Source organism: Zeugodacus cucurbitae, chromosome 4, assembly GCF_028554725.1.
Source record: "Zeugodacus cucurbitae isolate PBARC_wt_2022May chromosome 4, idZeuCucr1.2, whole genome shotgun sequence".
Classification (NCBI taxonomy): domain Eukaryota; kingdom Metazoa; phylum Arthropoda; class Insecta; order Diptera; family Tephritidae; genus Zeugodacus; species Zeugodacus cucurbitae.
This window is the reverse complement of record NC_071669.1, coordinates 32,873,311-32,892,864: the sequence shown is the minus strand read 5'-3', so window position 1 is coordinate 32,892,864 and position 19,554 is coordinate 32,873,311. Positions and strand designations below refer to the sequence as shown.

General features: G+C 35.1%; 2 protein-coding genes and 1 long non-coding RNA gene across 4 annotated transcripts in view; 2 read left to right on the top strand and 1 right to left on the bottom strand.

Annotated features, from left to right (window-relative positions):
• The first annotated feature begins 6,971 nt into the window (after positions 1–6,971).
• Positions 6,972–8,821, top strand: LOC128921328 (uncharacterized). Its single transcript, XM_054228554.1, has 4 exons — positions 6,972–7,054; positions 7,119–7,255; positions 7,322–7,449; positions 7,516–8,821. Exons 2-4 carry the CDS (start codon positions 7,206–7,208, stop codon positions 7,794–7,796), a joined length of 459 nt encoding a protein of 152 aa, XP_054084529.1. The 5' UTR covers positions 6,972–7,054; positions 7,119–7,205; the 3' UTR covers positions 7,797–8,821.
• LOC128921329 (uncharacterized) lies at positions 7,297–13,045 on the bottom strand. The gene is made up of 7 exons (XR_008470779.1): positions 12,911–13,045; positions 10,880–11,184; positions 10,279–10,816; positions 10,119–10,221; positions 9,543–10,064; positions 7,514–7,599; positions 7,297–7,405 (listed from the first exon to the last, which is right to left on the bottom strand). It is a non-coding gene; the product is annotated as an uncharacterized LOC128921329 (long non-coding RNA).
• The window catches only part of Gatad2b_0 (transcriptional repressor p66 alpha), a 32,463-nt gene continuing 24,347 nt past the window's right edge, over positions 11,439–19,554 (top strand). Inside the window, exon 1 of one of the 2 annotated variants that reach the window (XM_054228553.1) lies at positions 11,439–11,597. The gene's annotated coding sequence lies outside the window, so the exon portion shown is untranslated. Of the gene's footprint in view, positions 11,783–19,554 lie in introns of both variants that reach the window. The other variant, XM_011196471.3, reaches the window with a different exon arrangement.

The following is a 19,554-nucleotide window of genomic DNA, read 5'->3' as shown; positions in this document are numbered from 1 at the left end:
TCTTGGACAGTAAGTTACTGTGGAAGCACAACGTGGAAGAAAGGGTAAGAAAGGCTAGTAATGCTCTATATGCATGCAGGCAGTTGCTAGGCACTACCTGGGGGCTTTCTCCCTCTCTCATGCACTGGTGCTACACAGCGATAGTGAGACCAATCATGCTCTATGGTGCTATTGTGTGGTGGACAGGCTTGAAGAAGTCAACTTATCGAAAGCCATTGGAAAGGGTTCAGCGACTCGCAGCTCTCTGTATAACGGGAGCTCTGAGAACCACCCCTACGGCAGCTCTTGAACGGATACTTAACCTGCCGCCGATAGATCTCTTTGCCGAAACTTATGCGGCAAAATCTGCGGGGCGACTACTGGCGGGAGGAGAATTTACGCATAGAACTTTTGGGCACAGCTCGGTGGGTAGGGGCGGTTTGGCAAGTACCGACTACTTGACCCCACTAATGAACTGGGAAAAAAGATTCCGGGTGAACCTGGAAAAAGACGGCTGGCGTAAGGGAATGATAACCTCACGCAGCACATTGAATATCTACACGGATGGCTCGAAAATGGAGGACAGGGTAGGTGCTGGAATATACTGTCAATAGTTAGGCGTAAAGCAGCCTTTTAAACTTCCGAACCACTGCAGTATTTGTCAAGCGGAGGTATTTGCTATTGGGAAAGCCGCGGAGCTAGTCCTCAATACAGCAGCCGGCTACTCCAAAGTCAATATCTACGTAGACAGTCAAGCAGCAATTAAGGCAACAACCTCGGTTTGCATTTCGGCCAAAAGTGTCTTGGATACCAGGATGGCAGCGGAGAGAGTTGCCAGGAACACGTGTCTTCGCTTCTACTGGGTGCCAGGACATAAAGGCATTGAAGGCAACGAGATTGTGGACGAAATTGCCAAGAATGGTGTAAAACTGTCTTCCGGAAACGCGAATAACATTGGCAAGCCCATGCACTGTCTGTTCGATGATCTGGACAGGGACATGAAAAGAAAAATCCTAGCACGTTGGACAAATATACCGGGGTGTAAAACCGCTAAAGCCATGTGTAAAACCGTAGACCAGAAGTACACCAAACTCATTCTGTCACTCGATAGAAGGGACTGCAGGAGTTTGGTGGGAATACTCACGGGTCACTGTCTGGTGCCGGCACATGCCTACAAAATGGGACTTACAGATCGAGATAGCTGCAGGAAATGTCAAGAGCAAGGAGCAATAGAAACAATGAAGCATCTTCTGTGTACCTGCCATGCATTGTCAAGGCAGAGACTTCGCTACTTGGGGGCCTCACAATGTGAGAATCTGGAAGAGGTATCGAAAGTGAAGCCACAAATGCTTTTAAAATTCGCGTCAAGTGCAGGCATCCTAAGAGATGACTACTCCTCGTGGACAACGTGACGGCACTCCATCTGGTATCGCAAAGGACCTAAATAGGTCTATGTGTGGCGTATTGGCCTACCAGTTTAACCTAACCTAACCTAACCTTGATGCAGAAGAGAGTTCTACTACAAAAAACTATGATATGCTAATAAATAAAACACAGTCATTAGAAAATCTATCATCTATGGTTTCTAACATGTGGCAACGCTCGTTTTCCACATAATTGTAAACACAGAAACCTTTTCAGCTATTAGTGTGCTAAGTGATTTTTACAATAAGTAATTTTTGCTTAAAAAACCTTAAATACATCTATATTTTGAATTAAATTAAATGTCAATAGTGTAATTTTCAATATGTGAAGTGAAAAATGTGAAAAAATAGTGTTACAGAGTGTGAAATTCCATGTGTTACTTATAGAAAAAATTGGACTTTTAAACATGAATATTTTAAAAACTCTACCCTGAGTTCGATCACTGAATTGTCAAATAAAAGTCACACTTTAACGGCTATACACTAATCTTTATTTCTAATTCCTTATAACTTAACACATTATTACTCAGTACTCTACTTTACAACTCTAACTTATAACTTGTTTACACTTTACTCGACAACTCTCTCCTTACTCGACAACTCCCTTATTAGAACTGTGTCTTGCTGCCAGTCCGAGAGTCCTTATATAGTCGATTGTAAGCGATACACCTCCACTCGAACATTATGGCAACTACGAATATCGATGTCTAGACCCATCTCGCAAGTTATCGATTTCGATTGTCAATTCTAGTTTGTTCTGGTACCATTTTCGTCACACTGCCCTCCACTTAAATCTGATCGTCCCGATTAGACATACTTCCAGAACCAAACGTTTAGCTTTTCTTCCTTTAAACTCGTCTTCTAGGTTATTGTTGTTCTCCTTAGCATTCTTTTCTCCATCGGCATAAATCCTAAACTTTAAGTCAATCAGTAACCAAAAATTATCCTCGCAGACGTCTACACCGTTGATTCTTATATAGCAGGCCGAGGACTTTTAATGGATAACTTTGTTGTTGCTTTCACATGTAAAATTTTTTACAAGCGAGCAGAGAATCTTCAGAATCGATTCAGCTATTATTATAATATCTGTCATCGAATGGCTAAGAGCTATTGAGAACCCAAAAGAACGCACTATCCTGTAATTCGAACAGATAGGCAGCACTTATGGTACAAGCCTGCGCAAAAATGTCCGCTTAATCATGCGCAATCGTGCTGAGGGCTTAGGTGGAGAAATACTTAAATCTGTAAACAATATTTTTTTTAACTCTTTGTTTCGTGCTGCGTCTATGCATTACCTTTTATTTAATAAATTAAAATGTATTTCAAAGTAAAAACGACAAAATAATATATTTGTATTGTCATTTTTGTTAAAAATTTGTCTTTTGAGTCGTTTTTATACTCTCGCAACAAATGTTGCTAAATAGAGTATTATAGTTTTGTTTACATAACGGTTGTTTGTAACACCCAAAACTAAACGAGTTAGATATAGGGTTATATATACCAAAGTGATCAGGGTGAAGAGTGGAGTTCAAATCCGAATGTCTGTCTGTCCGTCCGTCCGTCTGTGCAAGCTGTAACTTGAGTAAAAATTAAGATATCTTGATGAAACTTGGCACACTTATTTCTTGGCACCATAGGAAGGTTGCTTTCGAAAATGAGCAAAATCGGACCGCAGCCACGCCCACAAAATGGCGAAAACCGAAAACACATAAAGTGCCATAACTAAGCCATAAATTAAGCTATGGAAATAAAATTTGGTACGAAGGATCGTACTATTAAGGGGCATATTTGGATGTAATTTTTTTGGGGAAGTGGGCGTGGCTCCGCCCCCTACTTAGTTTTTTGTACATATCTCGCAAACCAATAGAGCTATATAAACCAAACTTTCTGCAGTCGTTTTTTTAGCTACTTCCTAATACATTCCAAAAATGGAAGAAATCGGATCATAACCACGCCCACCTCCTATACAAAAGTTAGGTTGAAAATTACTAAAAGTGGGTTAACTCACTAACGAAAAACGTCCGAAATTATGTAAATTTCACATAAGAAATAGCAGATGGAAGCTGCACTCAGATTTTTTTACAAAATGAAAAATGGGCGTGGCGTCGCTCACTTTTGGGTCAAAAACCATATCTCAGGAACTACTCGACCGATTTCCATGAAACTTGGTTTGTAATAGTTTCCTTACATCCCAATGATATGTTGTGAAAATAGGCCAAATGGCTTCACAACCACGCCTACTTCCTATATACCAGAACTTTGAAGACGATCTGAATCGTTTACATTACAATATATAAAGTAAGCACTAGTGAAGATATCGGTGCAGAACTTTGCACAAATACTGTGTTAATAGTGTGGCAGCCCCATTCTAAAAATCGCCGAAATCGGACCATAGGTTTTTAAGGCCCCATATATCGAACACGAGGACCTCGGTGCTTCTAACCTAATATTATGGTTTCCAACTTTCAATGGACTTTATACAATATATATGACGAATATGTGGGTCAAATTGTGTATTATATAATATAAATAAAGTTAAAAAAATAAATTGCGAGAGTATAAAATGTTCGGTTACACCCGAACTTAGCCCTTCCTTACTTGTTAACATTGTGAATAGTCTACGTATGTAAAACGAAATTTGGCAGCACTCAGCATACGAATTCAATTTGATTACTGTTAGCTCAGGTGGTGGAGTGCGGTGTGCTTCGTTTCGTGGTTGTGGTTGGCCGTGGGGAAAATAGAGGGCGCAAATGATTCGACACAGAGTAATCCAAAATAAAAAACAAACATTCCTTATAATAATTATAATTTTATTAAATAAATTGGAATTTCACTTACCACGTCTGGATCGGCTGAGATGTCGCAAAGGAAGGGAGGAAGAAGAAGAAGCAAAGCAAGAGCGCAAATATGCGTTCGAATTAAGACTTCAAAAAAGCTTCGAAATAGTAATCTCTCTTCCGACACAGACGTGGCAGTGAAATTAGGCGGGGGCGGCGTCAACATTCAGCCCGCCTTGCAGTATTACTACAAATGCAGTTTACAATTAATTAATTATTACTTAAAACTAACATGCGACTGGCTCCTGTACTTCCTCTGGCAAGCGATTCATTTCTTGCAGATGTGGGTGACGAGTCGAATCGAGTCTGGTTCGGTCCGGGAATTGCTGCTGAGACAAATGGAGTCTTAGACGGTCATTGCCATGCCACCAAACAGCATAGAAATTACCACATTCCGACTGTTCGTATAAGTACACAAACAAAGATTGATGTGTGCTTAGTCACTATTTATTAAATCAAATTACAAATAAATTTCACAAATACTTATTTGATCTATTCAACTAATTCACTTGCACTTTGGTTTATGGGGTTATCTCCGCACTAATGCAATAACCCCACTGTTCCCTTGTTGCTGTCCTTTGGCTCTGCCTGCCTTTGCTGCCGGCCTTCTGTGATGACTGCTGCGCTGCTTTGCCTTTGATGGCGTCGTCACGCGTTTATGCTGTTTAGGCTTTGTGCTTTTGGTTTTTTTGTTTTACTTTTCACTTAGCACTCGCGTAACTGCAGCTGCGGAATTGCTGCTGCAATACAGCCTGCATTGTGCGTTGATTTTGTTGGTAGAGTGCCAAAAATAAGTTTCGATCTCTACTTCACACCGCACAATTGGGTTTGTACATACATAAATTATGTACAAATTAACTAAATTATTGCCTTATAGCTTGCAGAGCACAAGTCCAAAATATGTTTGGCTGTAACCTTGCGTGTTGCTAACTCAGGCGAATCAATGCACTTTCACTTTAAAATTCAACTTGTTACCTGTTATCCGGCTCGAATGACCAATGTTAGCTCAGGTGGTGGAGTACGGTGTGCTTCGTTTCGTGGTTGTGGTTGGCCGTGGGGAAAATAGAGGGCGCAAATGATTCCACACAGAGTAATCCAAAATAAAGAACAAATATTCCTTATAATAATTATAATTTTATTAAATAAATTGGAATTTCACTTACCACGTCTGGATCGGCTGAGATGTCGCAAAGGAAGGGAGGAAGAAGAAGAAGCAAAGCAAGAGCGCAAATATGCGTTCGAATTAAGACTTCAAAAAAGCTTCGAAATAGTAATCTCTCTTCCGACACAGACGTGGCAGGGAAATTAGGCGGGGGCGGCGTCAACATTCAGCCCGCCTTGCAGTATTACTACAAATGCAGTTTACAATTAATTAATTATTACTTAAAACTAACATGCGACTGGCTCCTGTACTTCCTCTGGCAAGCGATTCATTTCTTGCAGATGTGGGTGACGAGTCGAATCGAGTCTGGTTCGGTCCGGGAATTACTGCTGAGACAAATGGAGTCTTAGACGGTCATTGCCATGCCACCAAACAGCATAGAAATTACCACATTCCGACTGTTCGTATAAGTACACAAACAAAGATTGATGTGTGCTTAGTCACTATTTATTAAATCAAATTACAAATAAATTTCACAAATACTTATTTGATCTATTCAACTAATTCACTTGCACTTTGGTTTATGGGGTTATCTCCGCACTAATGCAATAACCCCACTGTTCCCTTGTTGCTGTCCTTTGGCTCTGCCTGCCTTTGCTGCCGGCCTTCTGTGATGACTGCTGCGCTGCTTTGCCTTTGATGGCGTCGTCACGCGTTTATGCTGTTTAGGCTTTGTGCTTTTGGTTTTTTTGTTTTACTTTTCACTTAGCACTCGCGTAACTGCAGCTGCGGAATTGCTGCTGCAATACAGCCTGCATTGTGCGTTGATTTTGTTGGTAGAGTGCCAAAAATAAGTTTCGATCTCTACTTCACACCGCACAATTGGGTTTGTACATACATAAATTATGTACAAATTAACTAAATTATTGCCTTATAGCTTGCAGAGCACAAGTCCAAAATATGTTTGGCTGTAACCTTGCGTGTTGCTAACTCAGGCGAATCAATGCACTTTCACTTTAAAATTCAACTTGTTACCTGTTATCCGGCTCGAATGACCAATGTTAGCTCAGGTGGTGGAGTACGGTGTGCTTCGTTTCGTGGTTGTGGTCCACACAGAGTAATCCAAAATAAAGAACAAATATTCCTTATAATAATTATAATTTTAATTTCACTTACCACGTCTGGATCGGCTGAGATGTGGCAAAGGAAGGGAGGAAGAAGAAGAAGCAAAGCAAGAGCGCAAATATGCGTTCGAGTGAAGACTTCGAAGAAGCTTCGAAGTAGTGATCTCTCTTCCGACACAGATGTGGCAGTGAAATTAGGCGGGGCGGCGTCAACAATTACTTTGTTGTTGCTTTCACATGTAAAATTTTTTAAAGGCGAGCATCGCCCAATGATAGCGAGCAGAGTAGTGACCAATCGATTACAGCAATATTGGACTATATATTAAATGTGTTTTTGATTTCCATTAATACTATGTTTACATATAACGAGATTATCTCCATTTACGAGCTTAACTCGATAATTTGTAATTAAGAAACGAGATTTCGCATACAAAATTTCTCTCTTGATAATCCGAGATTTTAAAATTATCTCGTTTTATACAACTAGATTTTCGGTGTTATTCCTATTTTTATCGATAATTTTTGCGAAGAAGAGGAGAAATGTCAAATGAACATGTAAACCAAAATGGCCGACAGCGTGGAAAAGAGGTTTGTAAATATACTTATAATAAAACATTAATTTACAATATATTTAAATCTATACATTTTGCAGAAAGAAGAGATCCAAGTGGAACAAAGAAGAAGTTGAACTTCTCCTGAGCTTGTGGACGGAAAAATTGCCACAGTTACGAGGTGTTAAATGAAATTCGCATGTCTATTAAGACATGTCTATGGAAATGGCCGCCAAAGGTTTTATATATTATAGAATGAAATTCGTATTCATATAAATGTTTTCAAAAATGTACCTATTTACAGAGATGAGAAGAAAATTGTTGGTCCCTCTGGTGGCAGCCCTTCGACTTGGGAATATTATACGAAAATTAATAGCATTCTCGGCAGCTATAAAAGTTTCAATTTAGAAACATTGGTGGAAGAGAGCACAGGTTAGTAAAATAAAATAGGAATTTTAATAGTTTATATTTATTTTTATAAAATTTTATTTATTACAGTTTACGAAGTTGTGGAGTGTGCGCTCTCCCCAAATAACTCTTCTATAGATTCGCAAGAAGAATTTCCGCCTTCAGTCGAGGAACCTATAAAGAAAAAGAAAAAGACAAATGCATCAGTTAACATTCAATATGAGTTTTTGGATGTATTCCAGACTTCGAATACCAAAATACAGGCTGAAATTGAAGCAATTAAGGAGGATGGCAGGGAGGCCATACAAATTGAAAGAGAGAGAAATTCCATCCTGGAGAAATTTCTGGAAGTTTTTAAACAACGCATCTAAAGCTCCAGTTACCGATGCTTGACTTGACCTAGAGAGACTTGAGAACTGTCACGCATGACTTGACTTGAAAGTCTGTTGAATTAGAACTCTAAGTTACGTTGACACTTGTACTGCTCTCCCTCTCTCACTGCTTCTCCTTTCATTCTCATTATGACACTATTCCAGTGTTGCCCGAATGTTTTCGTTTAAAATTAAATATGTTAAAATTCTAATCTTTAATATTTATAAATCTTCAAATAAAGAAAAAATTAGATAATTCAGAGGAAAATACCTTTTTCACAACAATTATTTTTTAATGTGTTTAATAAAAAAATCTTTTATTTTATTTATAACGCAAATACTTGTTTAACTTTAAGTGCAATAAACAAATCAAATAGGTTCGATATGAGGATAATTTTGGCAACAGAAACATAACTATTGCGAATCTCTCCAAGAATTTGTGGTGATCTGCTCAGAAAAAAATAGTTTGCGAATTTATGTAATGAAAAATTGATTGTAAATGTTCAATTACAATTTGAATAAATTATTTATTCACCTATCATTTATACGCTCGGCTGGCTCCAATTTATTACATCTTCTAACAATTCTAAATATCGAAAAACTGAACTACGCGTGCACGTTTCTTTTGTGCTATTCTGCTCAAAGCTATATTCATATATGTTTTTATTAGAGTTTTCTTTCAAACAGAAAATCTTAACGTGTTCACAGATTTCCTAATAGTGAAGTTTTTTTGTATACTAGTTTTAAAATCTTCAATCTTGGTGATATTTTAATTTAAAAAACTTAGTTTTAAAGCTAAATCTGACCATCTGGCAACTCTACCCAGAAACTATAATAATAACAGCTGAAGTTGAAGTTGTGTGAAGTATAACTGCATCTAAGTTTTCCAAGCCAAATTTTTCGAAGCTGAGTCAAGTCAAGCATCGGTAACTGGAGCTCTACTTCGTAGCTATGTCAATTTTTTTCTTTCTAGTCCAGGAGAAGTTCAACATCTTTCTGTTTAATGTAATGTTTTAAATGCTTAATTGTTCTGCTAATGTATTATTTAGTTTGTGAATTGAATTACTATTGTTTTGTTAATGTTAATTTGTTAATTAACTTTTTGTCTTTTGTTTCGTTATAGTGTATCAATATGTGATATAAAAATGAACTGATTGAATATGTAATATTCTACTAATGTATTATTTAGTTTGTGAATTGCATTACTATTGTTTTGTTAATTAACTTTTTGTCTTTTCTTTCGTTATAGTGTATCAATATGTGATATAAAAATAAACTGATAAACTGACTGAATATGTAATATTGAATAATATATTGTAACGAAAATGGCACCAGAACAAACTAGAATAGTAACTTGCCAGATGTATCTAGACATCAATATTCGTAGTTGCCAGAATGTTCGAGTGACGATAACATGCTAGCAATCGACTATATAAGGGCTGTCGGACTGGCAGCAAGACACAGTTCTGATAAGAGAGTTGTCGAGTGAGGACAATTCTAAGGAGAGAGTTGTAGAGCAAAGTGTAAACAAGTTATAAGTTAGAGTTGTAAAGTAGAGTATTGAGTACTAAAGTGTTAAGCTATAAGGAATTAGAAATAAAGATTAGTGTACAGCCATTAAAGTGTGACTTTTATTTGACAATCCAGTGATCGAATTCAGGGTAGAGCTTTAGAGTAAACGACAGATTTTGGAAATCCGTTACAATATTTAATATAGAATATGAACTGAAAATAAATACAACTTACGTAGAAATAGAGCTATTGATTTTCTGATGTTCTCAGCATTAGGGTCGTCGGTTCCAGAAATGAATAATGGATCTGGTTGCTCTCGTGGACGAGCGATTTCGAAATTATTTTGCACTTCCAACCATTTCGTGTTTATGTTGTCATTCATTTCATTTACAAAATTGTGCAAGACGCAAGAACATTTTATTATTGATATTGCGTTTTTAATATCGTTGTCAATTCCTTCCCCTATCCTTCTAAATCTTGCTTTTAGGTGACCAAATGCATTTTTCACAACCCTTCAAGATTTAGATAAGTGGTAATTAAAAATATTCTCGTAATCCTCAGCTGCTTGGTTATAGGGTTAGACGGAGAAAAGCGAAATGCTGAGTCCCCAAGAACTACAATTGGGACATTAGTTTCACTATTTTTTTCGCATTCTCTTTAAGCAGAGGGTTTTGCAAAATTCTTTTCAAGTTGGATTTTTCAAATATTTGAGAATCATTACAACGACCAGGTGCTCCAACATTAATGTACATAAATCTATATTTGAAAAGAGTTTAAGTATTATCTAAAATATGTATGTTGTTAACTTACCTGTAGTCTACGAGGGCTAGTAAAACCATTGAGTACCAACCTTTGTAGTTGAAATAGTCAACAGCATCAGATGCGGAGGGCCTAATCTCAATATGGCATCCATCTGAAATAAATTGGATTTGCATGTTATGGGTAAAATATTTGAAATTCACAAGCTTACCTACTGCACCCAGACATTGTGGAAATCCAATCTTTGTAAACCCTTCAACGCACTCCGTAATTTTTTCTTGCGTGAGAAATGAGCAGGTTAAATATTTAGACGAGAGTTTGTCCCACACTCCTCGGCAAAAATCTTTAAGAATACAACATACAGACGCTTTGAAAACCCCGAATAGTCTCCCAATTGTTCTATATTCAGCAGAAGAACCAAGGGTGTACAAAGCGATAGCTATTCTTTTTTCTAATGGAATACATTCCCTGTATGTAGTATTACGTTTGCCAATGTGTGATAGCTCATTACATAAAATTGAGAATGATTCCCGACTCATCCTGAAGCTCTCCCTTAAGAATTTGTCACTTGTTTCTCCTTTGTTTCTCTTCCATATCTTTAATATTTCTTATTTTATCCTTTTTTGAGGGTTTCAACGTAATTATAAATATTTATTCGTTCCGGAGTAAAAATTTTGGTTCATAACAATTTATTTTCATCAAGAAAAAAACAAATACAACAAATTTGACATTTGATAATCTCCTTTGGCCTATGTAAACGGTTAGATTATTAAACGAGCTTATAACGAGATAATTTTCATATGTAAACATACTATAAGTTTCTTTAATCTATTGAAGTTGCGGGTATTAATTTGCTTGTATAGTCCACTTTCACACAGGCAACTTCTGTTGCTAATTCTCGGGCGATTCTCTTTTGCTGTCGCCAATTGCGTTCACACGAGCAATTCTTGTTCGACAACTCTGTTCGTGTTTTTCCGTCATTCTCTTTCATATAATTTTCTCAACTTCTTGTACGCATCGTTTCCAAGCAAAAAGATTTATTTCATTAACTAATTTTTATCGTTATTCTTAATTTTCTAGCACATTTTAATTATATTATGCATATTTCTATATGTATCTGTAAATTACATACAAAATTAAATGATTAAATTCAAATTTTCAAATATATTGTAAACATTTATTTTAAAAAATGTGCAAATGCAACACTGTTACGTAGCAGCGAACTGTTAAGAATAAGAACACAAAGCGTGTTGCTCGAACACAGTAGACTCGGAGCGATTTTCCTCTCCTCGTCGCCCCCTCTCCTTTAAACTAAGAATTGCCGCGACAAAAATTGCCCGTGTGAAAGGGGTCATAGTGAACTTTGCTATAAGGTGTTGTGAATTCGGTTTTGGGAAAACGACTTCTCCTTAGTAATCATGAAAATGTTGTGGAATGTATTTAATGAATTACATTCCATTTTTGCACTGATGTTCAATAAATAGTGTTTTAATGGGGCTGCAGCCGTAATAATAAAATTTTCTAGTTGATGTATGTGAAATTGTGATTAAATTGTAAATCTATGAAATATAGATGATATTGGTATAAGTGTATAATAGAATTAAGGAGTTTGTTTTAGATATTTACGAAGTTGGATTAAATAAAGAATATACTAAACCTCCGACAAAAATACATAATTAATTTTTCGGACACTTTATAATATGGTGAACATTAAGGTATGAATTAGTTTGTTATTCTGTTAAATTGTACATACATAAATGAAAATTGTGGGTAAATAATATTTTTGGTGGTTTGTAACTTAGTTGGACATTGTGGACGAGTGTGTTTAATTTATATTACGTTTTGTAATATGTATTGATAGTTGGTATGACAATATACATAATTATAAATTTATTAGATGAAGTTAAATGCGCACATATATTGTTAAAAAATATAGTAAAAATCACTCTATTCAGAACAAACACTTTTTTTTAAATAATTTGAATAAATGCCGGTATCTTTTGTTTTTTTAGTTTGATCAACATTTAGATATCACAAATTGTGATATAAATTATCAATCGTCTTAACTTTAGTCTTCCGTTTAACAATGTAATGAATGATAATGAACGATTGAAAAGTGGTATTTAAAATATATTGTAATCTTGTAGTTATTCGCATATATTACAAAAAATGAAGTTTTTGAGGTATAAAAATTAGATCGAATTTGAATAATTTTTTTTATACCATAGCTCTTTCTCGAATATTGTGATTATTTAAATCGGATACTCATTACATTAAAGACCCCTTTCACACAGCAATTCCTGTTGCGGCAATTCTTAGTTTTATAGCAAGAATGATAGAAGACAAGATTACGACAGGCGTTTACAGTTAGCTTTTTTGGGTTTTGAGCTTCTGTTGAGTGTCAACTTTCACGACCCCGAACACGCGAGCAAAACAAAATTGTACGGTGGTACAAAACAATAAAACCAAAACAAAGAGCTGAAGTCAAGGCTAGTGCTTAATTACACTGTAATAGTCAAAAAAAAAAGACAAGACCAAATTCGACGGTTTCCCCCTATTTCGGGTCCTACGAATCGAACTGCATCATTACTTTTTTGGGGAAAACTTTAGTATACCGTCCCACGATTTCGGGGTTAAAATAGATATGGGCGGATAGAGGGGGATCTCCAGATCACGAATATATATAATTATTGCCGCCGCAAACTTATAGTTTCTGAGTTATTTGCAATTTAAGATTTAAAATTAACAATTTTCAACACGTTATTTCTCACTGTATATTGAATTGTTCACATATATTTTGCACTTTAAATATATTTACACTTCATTAATTTGTTTCTACATACTTATTTTTAACAAATTATATCAAAATTTGCTGTAAATAAACATTTAATTTTATGCAGAATTCTGTTTATTTGTAAAATAACAAAACGGTTGCAAGATGACAGAACATAAGTGTTGCCACATGCATCGATTAAAAATAATCAAAATGAATAAAATTCCAAAAAGAAAAAAAAAACAAATACCCAATAAATAGTTATTAAGTAAACATTCTAACTACAAAAAAATACCAAGGTTTTAAGTAAACATTCTAACTACAAAAAAATACCAAGGTTTCAAAATTTATAAGTGCTTCAAAAAAATAACCCTGGTCGAACCAACACCGGGGATTATCAAAGAGGTGGAATAACAAGTTCTTCCGCGTAGAACTACTTTCTGCAGAGGCGGCCTTCGGCCGCGCTTCAAAAAAATAACCCTGGTCGAGCCAACACCGGGAGTTATCAAAGAGGTGGAATAACAAGTCCTTCCGCGTAGAACTACTTTCTGCAGAGGCGGCCTTCGGCCGCGCTTCAAAAAAATAACCCTGGTCGAGCCAACACCGGGAGTTATCAAAGAGGTGGAATAACAAGTTCTTCCGCGTAGAACTACTTTCTGCAGAAGCGGCCTTCGGCCGCACTTCAAAAAAATAACCCTGGTTGAGCCAATACCGGGAGTTATCAAAGAGGTGGAATAACAAGTTCTTCCGCGTAGAACTACTTTCTGCAGAGGCGGCCTTCGGCCGCGCTTCAAAAAAATAACCCTGGTCAAGCCAACACCGGGAGTTATCAAAGAGGTGGAATAACAAGTTCTTCCGCGTAGAACTACTATCTGCAGAGGGGGCCTTCGGCCGCGCTTCAAAAAAATAACCCTGGTCGAGCCAACACCGGGGATTATCAAAATATAGGAAATAATAAAATCGTTTATATTACCCATTACACGATTATTCTTATTGTATTTGGGATATAATCTTTCTTTTTCATTATTGTGATTCTTATAATTCGTTTACAAAATATGTGATATGGTATTACTTATTTTGTGTCAGAATGCAACCCTTTTTTATTGTACAAATAAAGATAATTGTGCAAAAACTTTAATGTTTATTTACAGCAAATTTTAATATAATTTGTTAAAAATAAATATGTGGAAACAAATTTGTAAAGTGTAAATATATTTAAAGTGCAAAATATATGTGGAAAATTCAATATACAGGGAGAAATAACGAGTTAAAAATTATTAATTTTAAATCTTAAATTGCAAATAACTCAGAAACTATAAGTTTGCGGCGGCAATAAATATATATTCGTGATCTGGAGATCCTCCTCTATCCGCCCATATCCATTTTAACCCCGAAATCGTGGGACGGTATACTAAAGCCGACCCCTTTTTTGAGTTACAATCATGGCTTCGTATGAAGTTGAAGTTTTTCATCAAAGTTGCCTATTGTAAGAGAAAGGCACATTTTTCTTCGGTCTCTAACTTTTTTAATGTTGACTTTTTTGGTAAACTTTCTTTGGCAAAGCTTCTCAGAATAAGTCCGTCTTTAAGTTCTTAGATGACTGTAAACCCCAGTCTCAATGTTTTTTGTGTCCTTATAGCCAATATGTCGAAAAAACTGAATTTTAATCCATTTTTTTTAATGTTTTTTCCCTCTTTTCCCTCTCTATTCTCTGCAATCTATGCTTAAATTTTGACTTTTAGGCAAGCATTTAACGTTTCTTTCAAACGTTACTTCTTGTTATTTCTTATCAGTGCAGTGGTTAAAAGCTTGACTCGTTGCTTGCTGATTTGTGTTGGACACTGATAGATGAGTCTTATTACATTTAATTTAAATATTGTGTACAAATTTATGATACTTATTGATAACACTTATAAGATACAAAAAAATAAAATAGCACACAAACATAGTTAGTGTAACTTTTTTAAAAAATACAAATTTTGTTAAGTTTTTTTTCTAATGGTTAGTTTGCTCAGAACGTTGTCTTTGCTTAAGTTTCTTACTATTACAAGATGTCACTTAATGTATAAGTATCAAAGGGTAAATTGAAATATTGACGAAACGTGAGGGGAAAACATTAAAAAAAAATGGATTAAATTTCAGTTTCGAAGAAAAATGTGCTTTCTCTTACAATGGGCAACTTTGATGAAAAACTTCAACAAAAAATTTTGTATGAAACCATGATTGTAACTCAAAAAAGTAATGATGCAGTTCGATTCGTAAGATCCGAAATAGGGGGAAACCGTCGAATTTGGTCTTGTCTTTTTTTTTTTTTTGAAAAAAACTATCACACTGTTATTATTTAAAATGGGTCGGCTTTAGTATACCGTCCCACGATTTCGGGCCGCCGCAAACTTATAGTTTCTGAGATATTTGCAATTAAATATTTAAAATTAACAATTTTTAACACGTTATTTCTCACTATATATAGAATTTCTCACATATATTTTGCACATTAAATATATTTACTCTATAAAAAATTGCGGTAAATAAACAGGGTCGGCTTTAGTATACCGTCCCACGATAATCGGGGTTAAAATGAATATGGGCGGATAGAGGAGAATCTTCAGATTACGATAATAAATAATTATTGCCGCCGCAAACCTATAGTTTCTGAGATATTTGCAATTAAAGATTTAAAATTAGCAATTTTCAACACGTTATTTCTCACTATATATGGAATTTTTCACATATATTTTGTACTTTAAATTTATTTACGCTTCACTAATTTGTTTTTACATATTTATTTTTAACAAATTATATCAAAAATCGCTGTAAATAAACATTTAAGTTCTTGCAAAATTATCTTTATTTGTACAATAAAAAAGGGTTACATTCTGACAACAAATAAGTGTTACCATATCATATATTTTGTAAACGAATTATAAGAATCACAATAATGAAACAGAAATATTATATCCCAAATACAATAAGCAAAGTAGTTCTACGCGGAAGATATTGTTATTCCACTACTTTGATAATCCCCGGTGTTGGCTCGACCAGGGTTATTTTTTTGAAGCGCGGCCGAAGGCCCCCTCTGCAGATAGTAGTTCTACGCGGAAGAACTTGTTATTCCACCTCTTTGATAATTCCCGGTGTCGGCTCGACCAGGGTTATTTTTTTTGAAGCGCGGCCGAAGGCCGCCTCCGCAGAAAGTAGTTCTACGCGGAAGAACTTGTCATTTCCACCTCTTAGATAATCCCCGGTGTTGGGGGTGTTTATTATTATTATGATTATAGGGTATTTGTTTTCTTCATTTTGGGGATTTTATTCATTTTGATTATTTTTATTCGATTCCATGTGGCAAAACTTATGTTCTGTCATCTTGCAACCCTTTTGTTATTGTACAAATAAAGATAATTGTGCAAAAACTTGAATGTTTATTTACAGCAAATTTTGATATAATTTGTTAAAAATAAATATGTAAAAACAAATTAGTGAAGCGTAAATAAATGTAAAGTGCAAAATATATGTGAAAAATTCAATATACAGTGAGAAATAACGTGTTGAAAATTGTCAATTTTAAATCTTTAATTGCAAATATCTCAGAAACTATAAGTTTTCGGCGGCAATAATTATATATATTCGTAATCTGGAGATCCTCCTCTATCCGCCCATATTCATTTTAACCTCGAAATCGTGGGACGGTATACTAAAGTTTTCCCAATAAACATTTAAGTTTTTGCACAATTCTCTTTATTTGTACAATATTCTGACACAAAATAAGTGTTACCATATCACATATTATGTAAACGAATTGTAAGAATCACAATAATGAAAAAGAAAGATTATATCCCAAATACAATAAGCATAATCGTGTAATTGGTAATATAAATGGGTAATATAAACGATTTTATTACTTCCCATATTTTGATAATATCCGGTGTTGGCTCGACCAGGGTAATTTTTTAGAAGCGCGACCGAAGGCCGCCTCCGCAGAAAGTAGTTCTACGCGGAAGAACTTGTTATTCCACTTCTTTGATAATCCCCGGTGTTGGCTCGACCAGGGTTATTTTTTTGAAGCGCGGACGAAGTCCGCCTCTGCAAAAAGTAGTTCTACGCGGAAGAATTTGTTATTCCACCTCTTTGATAATCCCCGGTGTTGGCTCGACCAGGGTTATTTTTTTGAAGCGCGGCCAAATGCCGCCTTTGCAGAAAGTAGTTCTACGCGGAAGAACTTGTTATTCCACTTCTTTGATAATCCCCGGAGTTGGCTCGACCAGGGTTATTTTTTTGAAGCGCGGCCGAAGGCAGTGAGAAATAACGTGTTGAAAATTGTTAATTTTATATCTTTAGTTGCGGCGGCAATAATTATATATATTCGTATTTTGGAGATCCTCCTCTATCCGCCTATATTCATTTTAACCCCGAAATCGTGGGACGGTATACTAAAGTCTTCCCTTTAAAATTTTAAGTGCAAAATGTATTAACTTGAAAAAGAAGTCCGCAATGGCGGAATTAAACAACAATAGTACAAAAAAGTCGTCTATAAAGAATTTTTTCACTTTTCCAACCAACAAAAAAGTTGGCAAAATGGCGAACTTTTTGTAACAAAATATATAAGTTTAATTATAAATATGCATGATTATATTGGATCATTTTATAAATGAAGATTTTAAGAATTACGTTCATTGTGATATTTTATCTGCACATTATTCAATTTGGTTCATGTTTTACATTTCCGTTTTCCATTGACAATTCTTCTGTTGCTTATTCCCATTCGTGGGTCGTGAACGCTTCAGTCTGTCGTAATCTTGTCTTTTATCATTCTTGGTTTTATAGGAGAGGAGAGGAGAATCGCGCCGAGTCTGCTGTGTTCGAGCAACACGCTTTGTGTTCTTATTCTTTCAGTTCGCAACTACGTAACATTGTTGCATTTGCACATTTTTTAAAATTAATGTATACAATATATTTGAAAATTTGAATTTAATCATTTAATTTTGTATGTAATTTGCAAATACATATAGAAATATGCATCCTATAATTAAAATGTGTTAGATAATTGAGAATAACGATAAAAATTAGTTTATGAAATATATTTTTTGCTTGGAAACGATGCGTACAAGAAGTTGAGAAAATTATATGAAAGAGAATGAGAGAAAGACAGGAACAGAGTTGTCGAACAAGAATTGCTCGTGTGAACGCAATGGGCGACAGCAAAAGAGAATCGCCCGAGAATTAGCAACAGGAGTTGCCTGTATGAAAGTAGACAAACACATTGTAAATAAGGAAGTTACTGTGAACGTGTTATAGTTTCCACTTTATATTACTCATGCACGAACATGTACTGCAGCGTCAAAACATTTATTTTCCTCATACATTTCACTCTTTATTTCGGTATACAATTTTTTTCTTTTCCTTGTTTTTAAATTCACACTTATTTTATTTTTACCTTGAGCATTTTGTTAACTTTCGCATATTTATAAGCTTAATTCGAATTTTTTGCAGAATGCTAAAACAAATTCGAGTCATATAGAATTAATTTTCCAATCGAGTTACAGAATATGGCCCCAGGCTTTTATTCGTTTCTTAAGCTCAGAAACCGTTTTAATTTTATTCGCGTCTATCCTATACATTTCTAATGGGATTTTTATCTGCACTACTTGCGCTTCCTTGAGCATATGTCTGACAATATTATCTTGGTGAAAATGTTCCATGTTTCTACATTTACATAATCAAAGTTGCGTCTCATTCCGCCGATATCCTGTCAAGAAAAGCTCAAACCATGACGACAATCAATATTAAATTGCTTCTGGTTTGAAAATGTAACGTGTTCTCACTTCTTTCAGGCAATATAGCTTCGAGCAAACGTCGGTCTATTCTCTTTGTCCATCTTCACCAAATTTCCATACCCGACCGTTTCTTATAAAACACGCGCAATAATGTTCGCTTTTTAAAAACAAATTTCAACAAATTCTACAAATGTTGTTCATTAAAAAGTGACTTTTTTCAATTTCCAGAGGCATTTCATTAAACATCTTATTATTTTTATACTCAAAACGCCTTGCGCATAATACTTTTTTTTTTTATTTACAATCATATATTTCATTTCAATAATTCATCATATCAAAGAAACATATTTATACAATATTACCCCACATGAGTAGACTGTGTCATTCGTAGAAGAATTATGGGCACCCGCAATAGCTCGTCAGATTTTACTATCGCCCGATAAATGGCATAATCTGCCGTCTTATACTAACCATCGAAAAAACGCGATTGCATTTCTGTGGAAATAAAATTGGGAAAACTTTAGTATACCGTCACAAAATTTCAGGGTTAAAATTAATATGGGCGGATAGAGGAGGATCTCCAGATTGCGAATATATATAATTATTGCCGCCGCAAACTTATAGTTTCTGAGATATTTGCAATTAAAGATTTAAAATTAACAATTTTCAACACGTTATTTCTCACTGTATATTGAATTTTTCACATATATTTTGCACTTTAAATATATTTACGCTTCACTAATTTGTTTTTACATATTTATTTTTAACAAATTATATCAAAATTTGCTGTAAATAAACATTTAAGTGCAAAAAGTTAAAATTCTGTTTATTTGTACAATAACAAAAGGTTTGCAACATGACAGAACATAAGTGTTGCCACATGCAATCGAATAAAATTCCCAAAATGAAGAAAACAAATACCCTATAAATAGTTATTAAGTAA

What these genes read in the sequence shown, in the direction of transcription:
- LOC128921328 (XM_054228554.1), top strand. Translation starts at nt 7,206, where the DNA reads ATGAAATTCGCATGTCTATTAAGACATGTCTATGGAAATGGCCGCCAA. An exon ending in TATGGAAATGGCCGCCAAAG is followed by an intron (nt 7,256 to 7,321) that starts GTTTTATATATT and finishes ACCTATTTACAG; the next exon opens with AGATGAGAAGAAAATTGTTG. An exon ending in ATTGGTGGAAGAGAGCACAG is followed by an intron (nt 7,450 to 7,515) that starts GTTAGTAAAATA and finishes TATTTATTACAG; the next exon opens with TTTACGAAGTTGTGGAGTGT.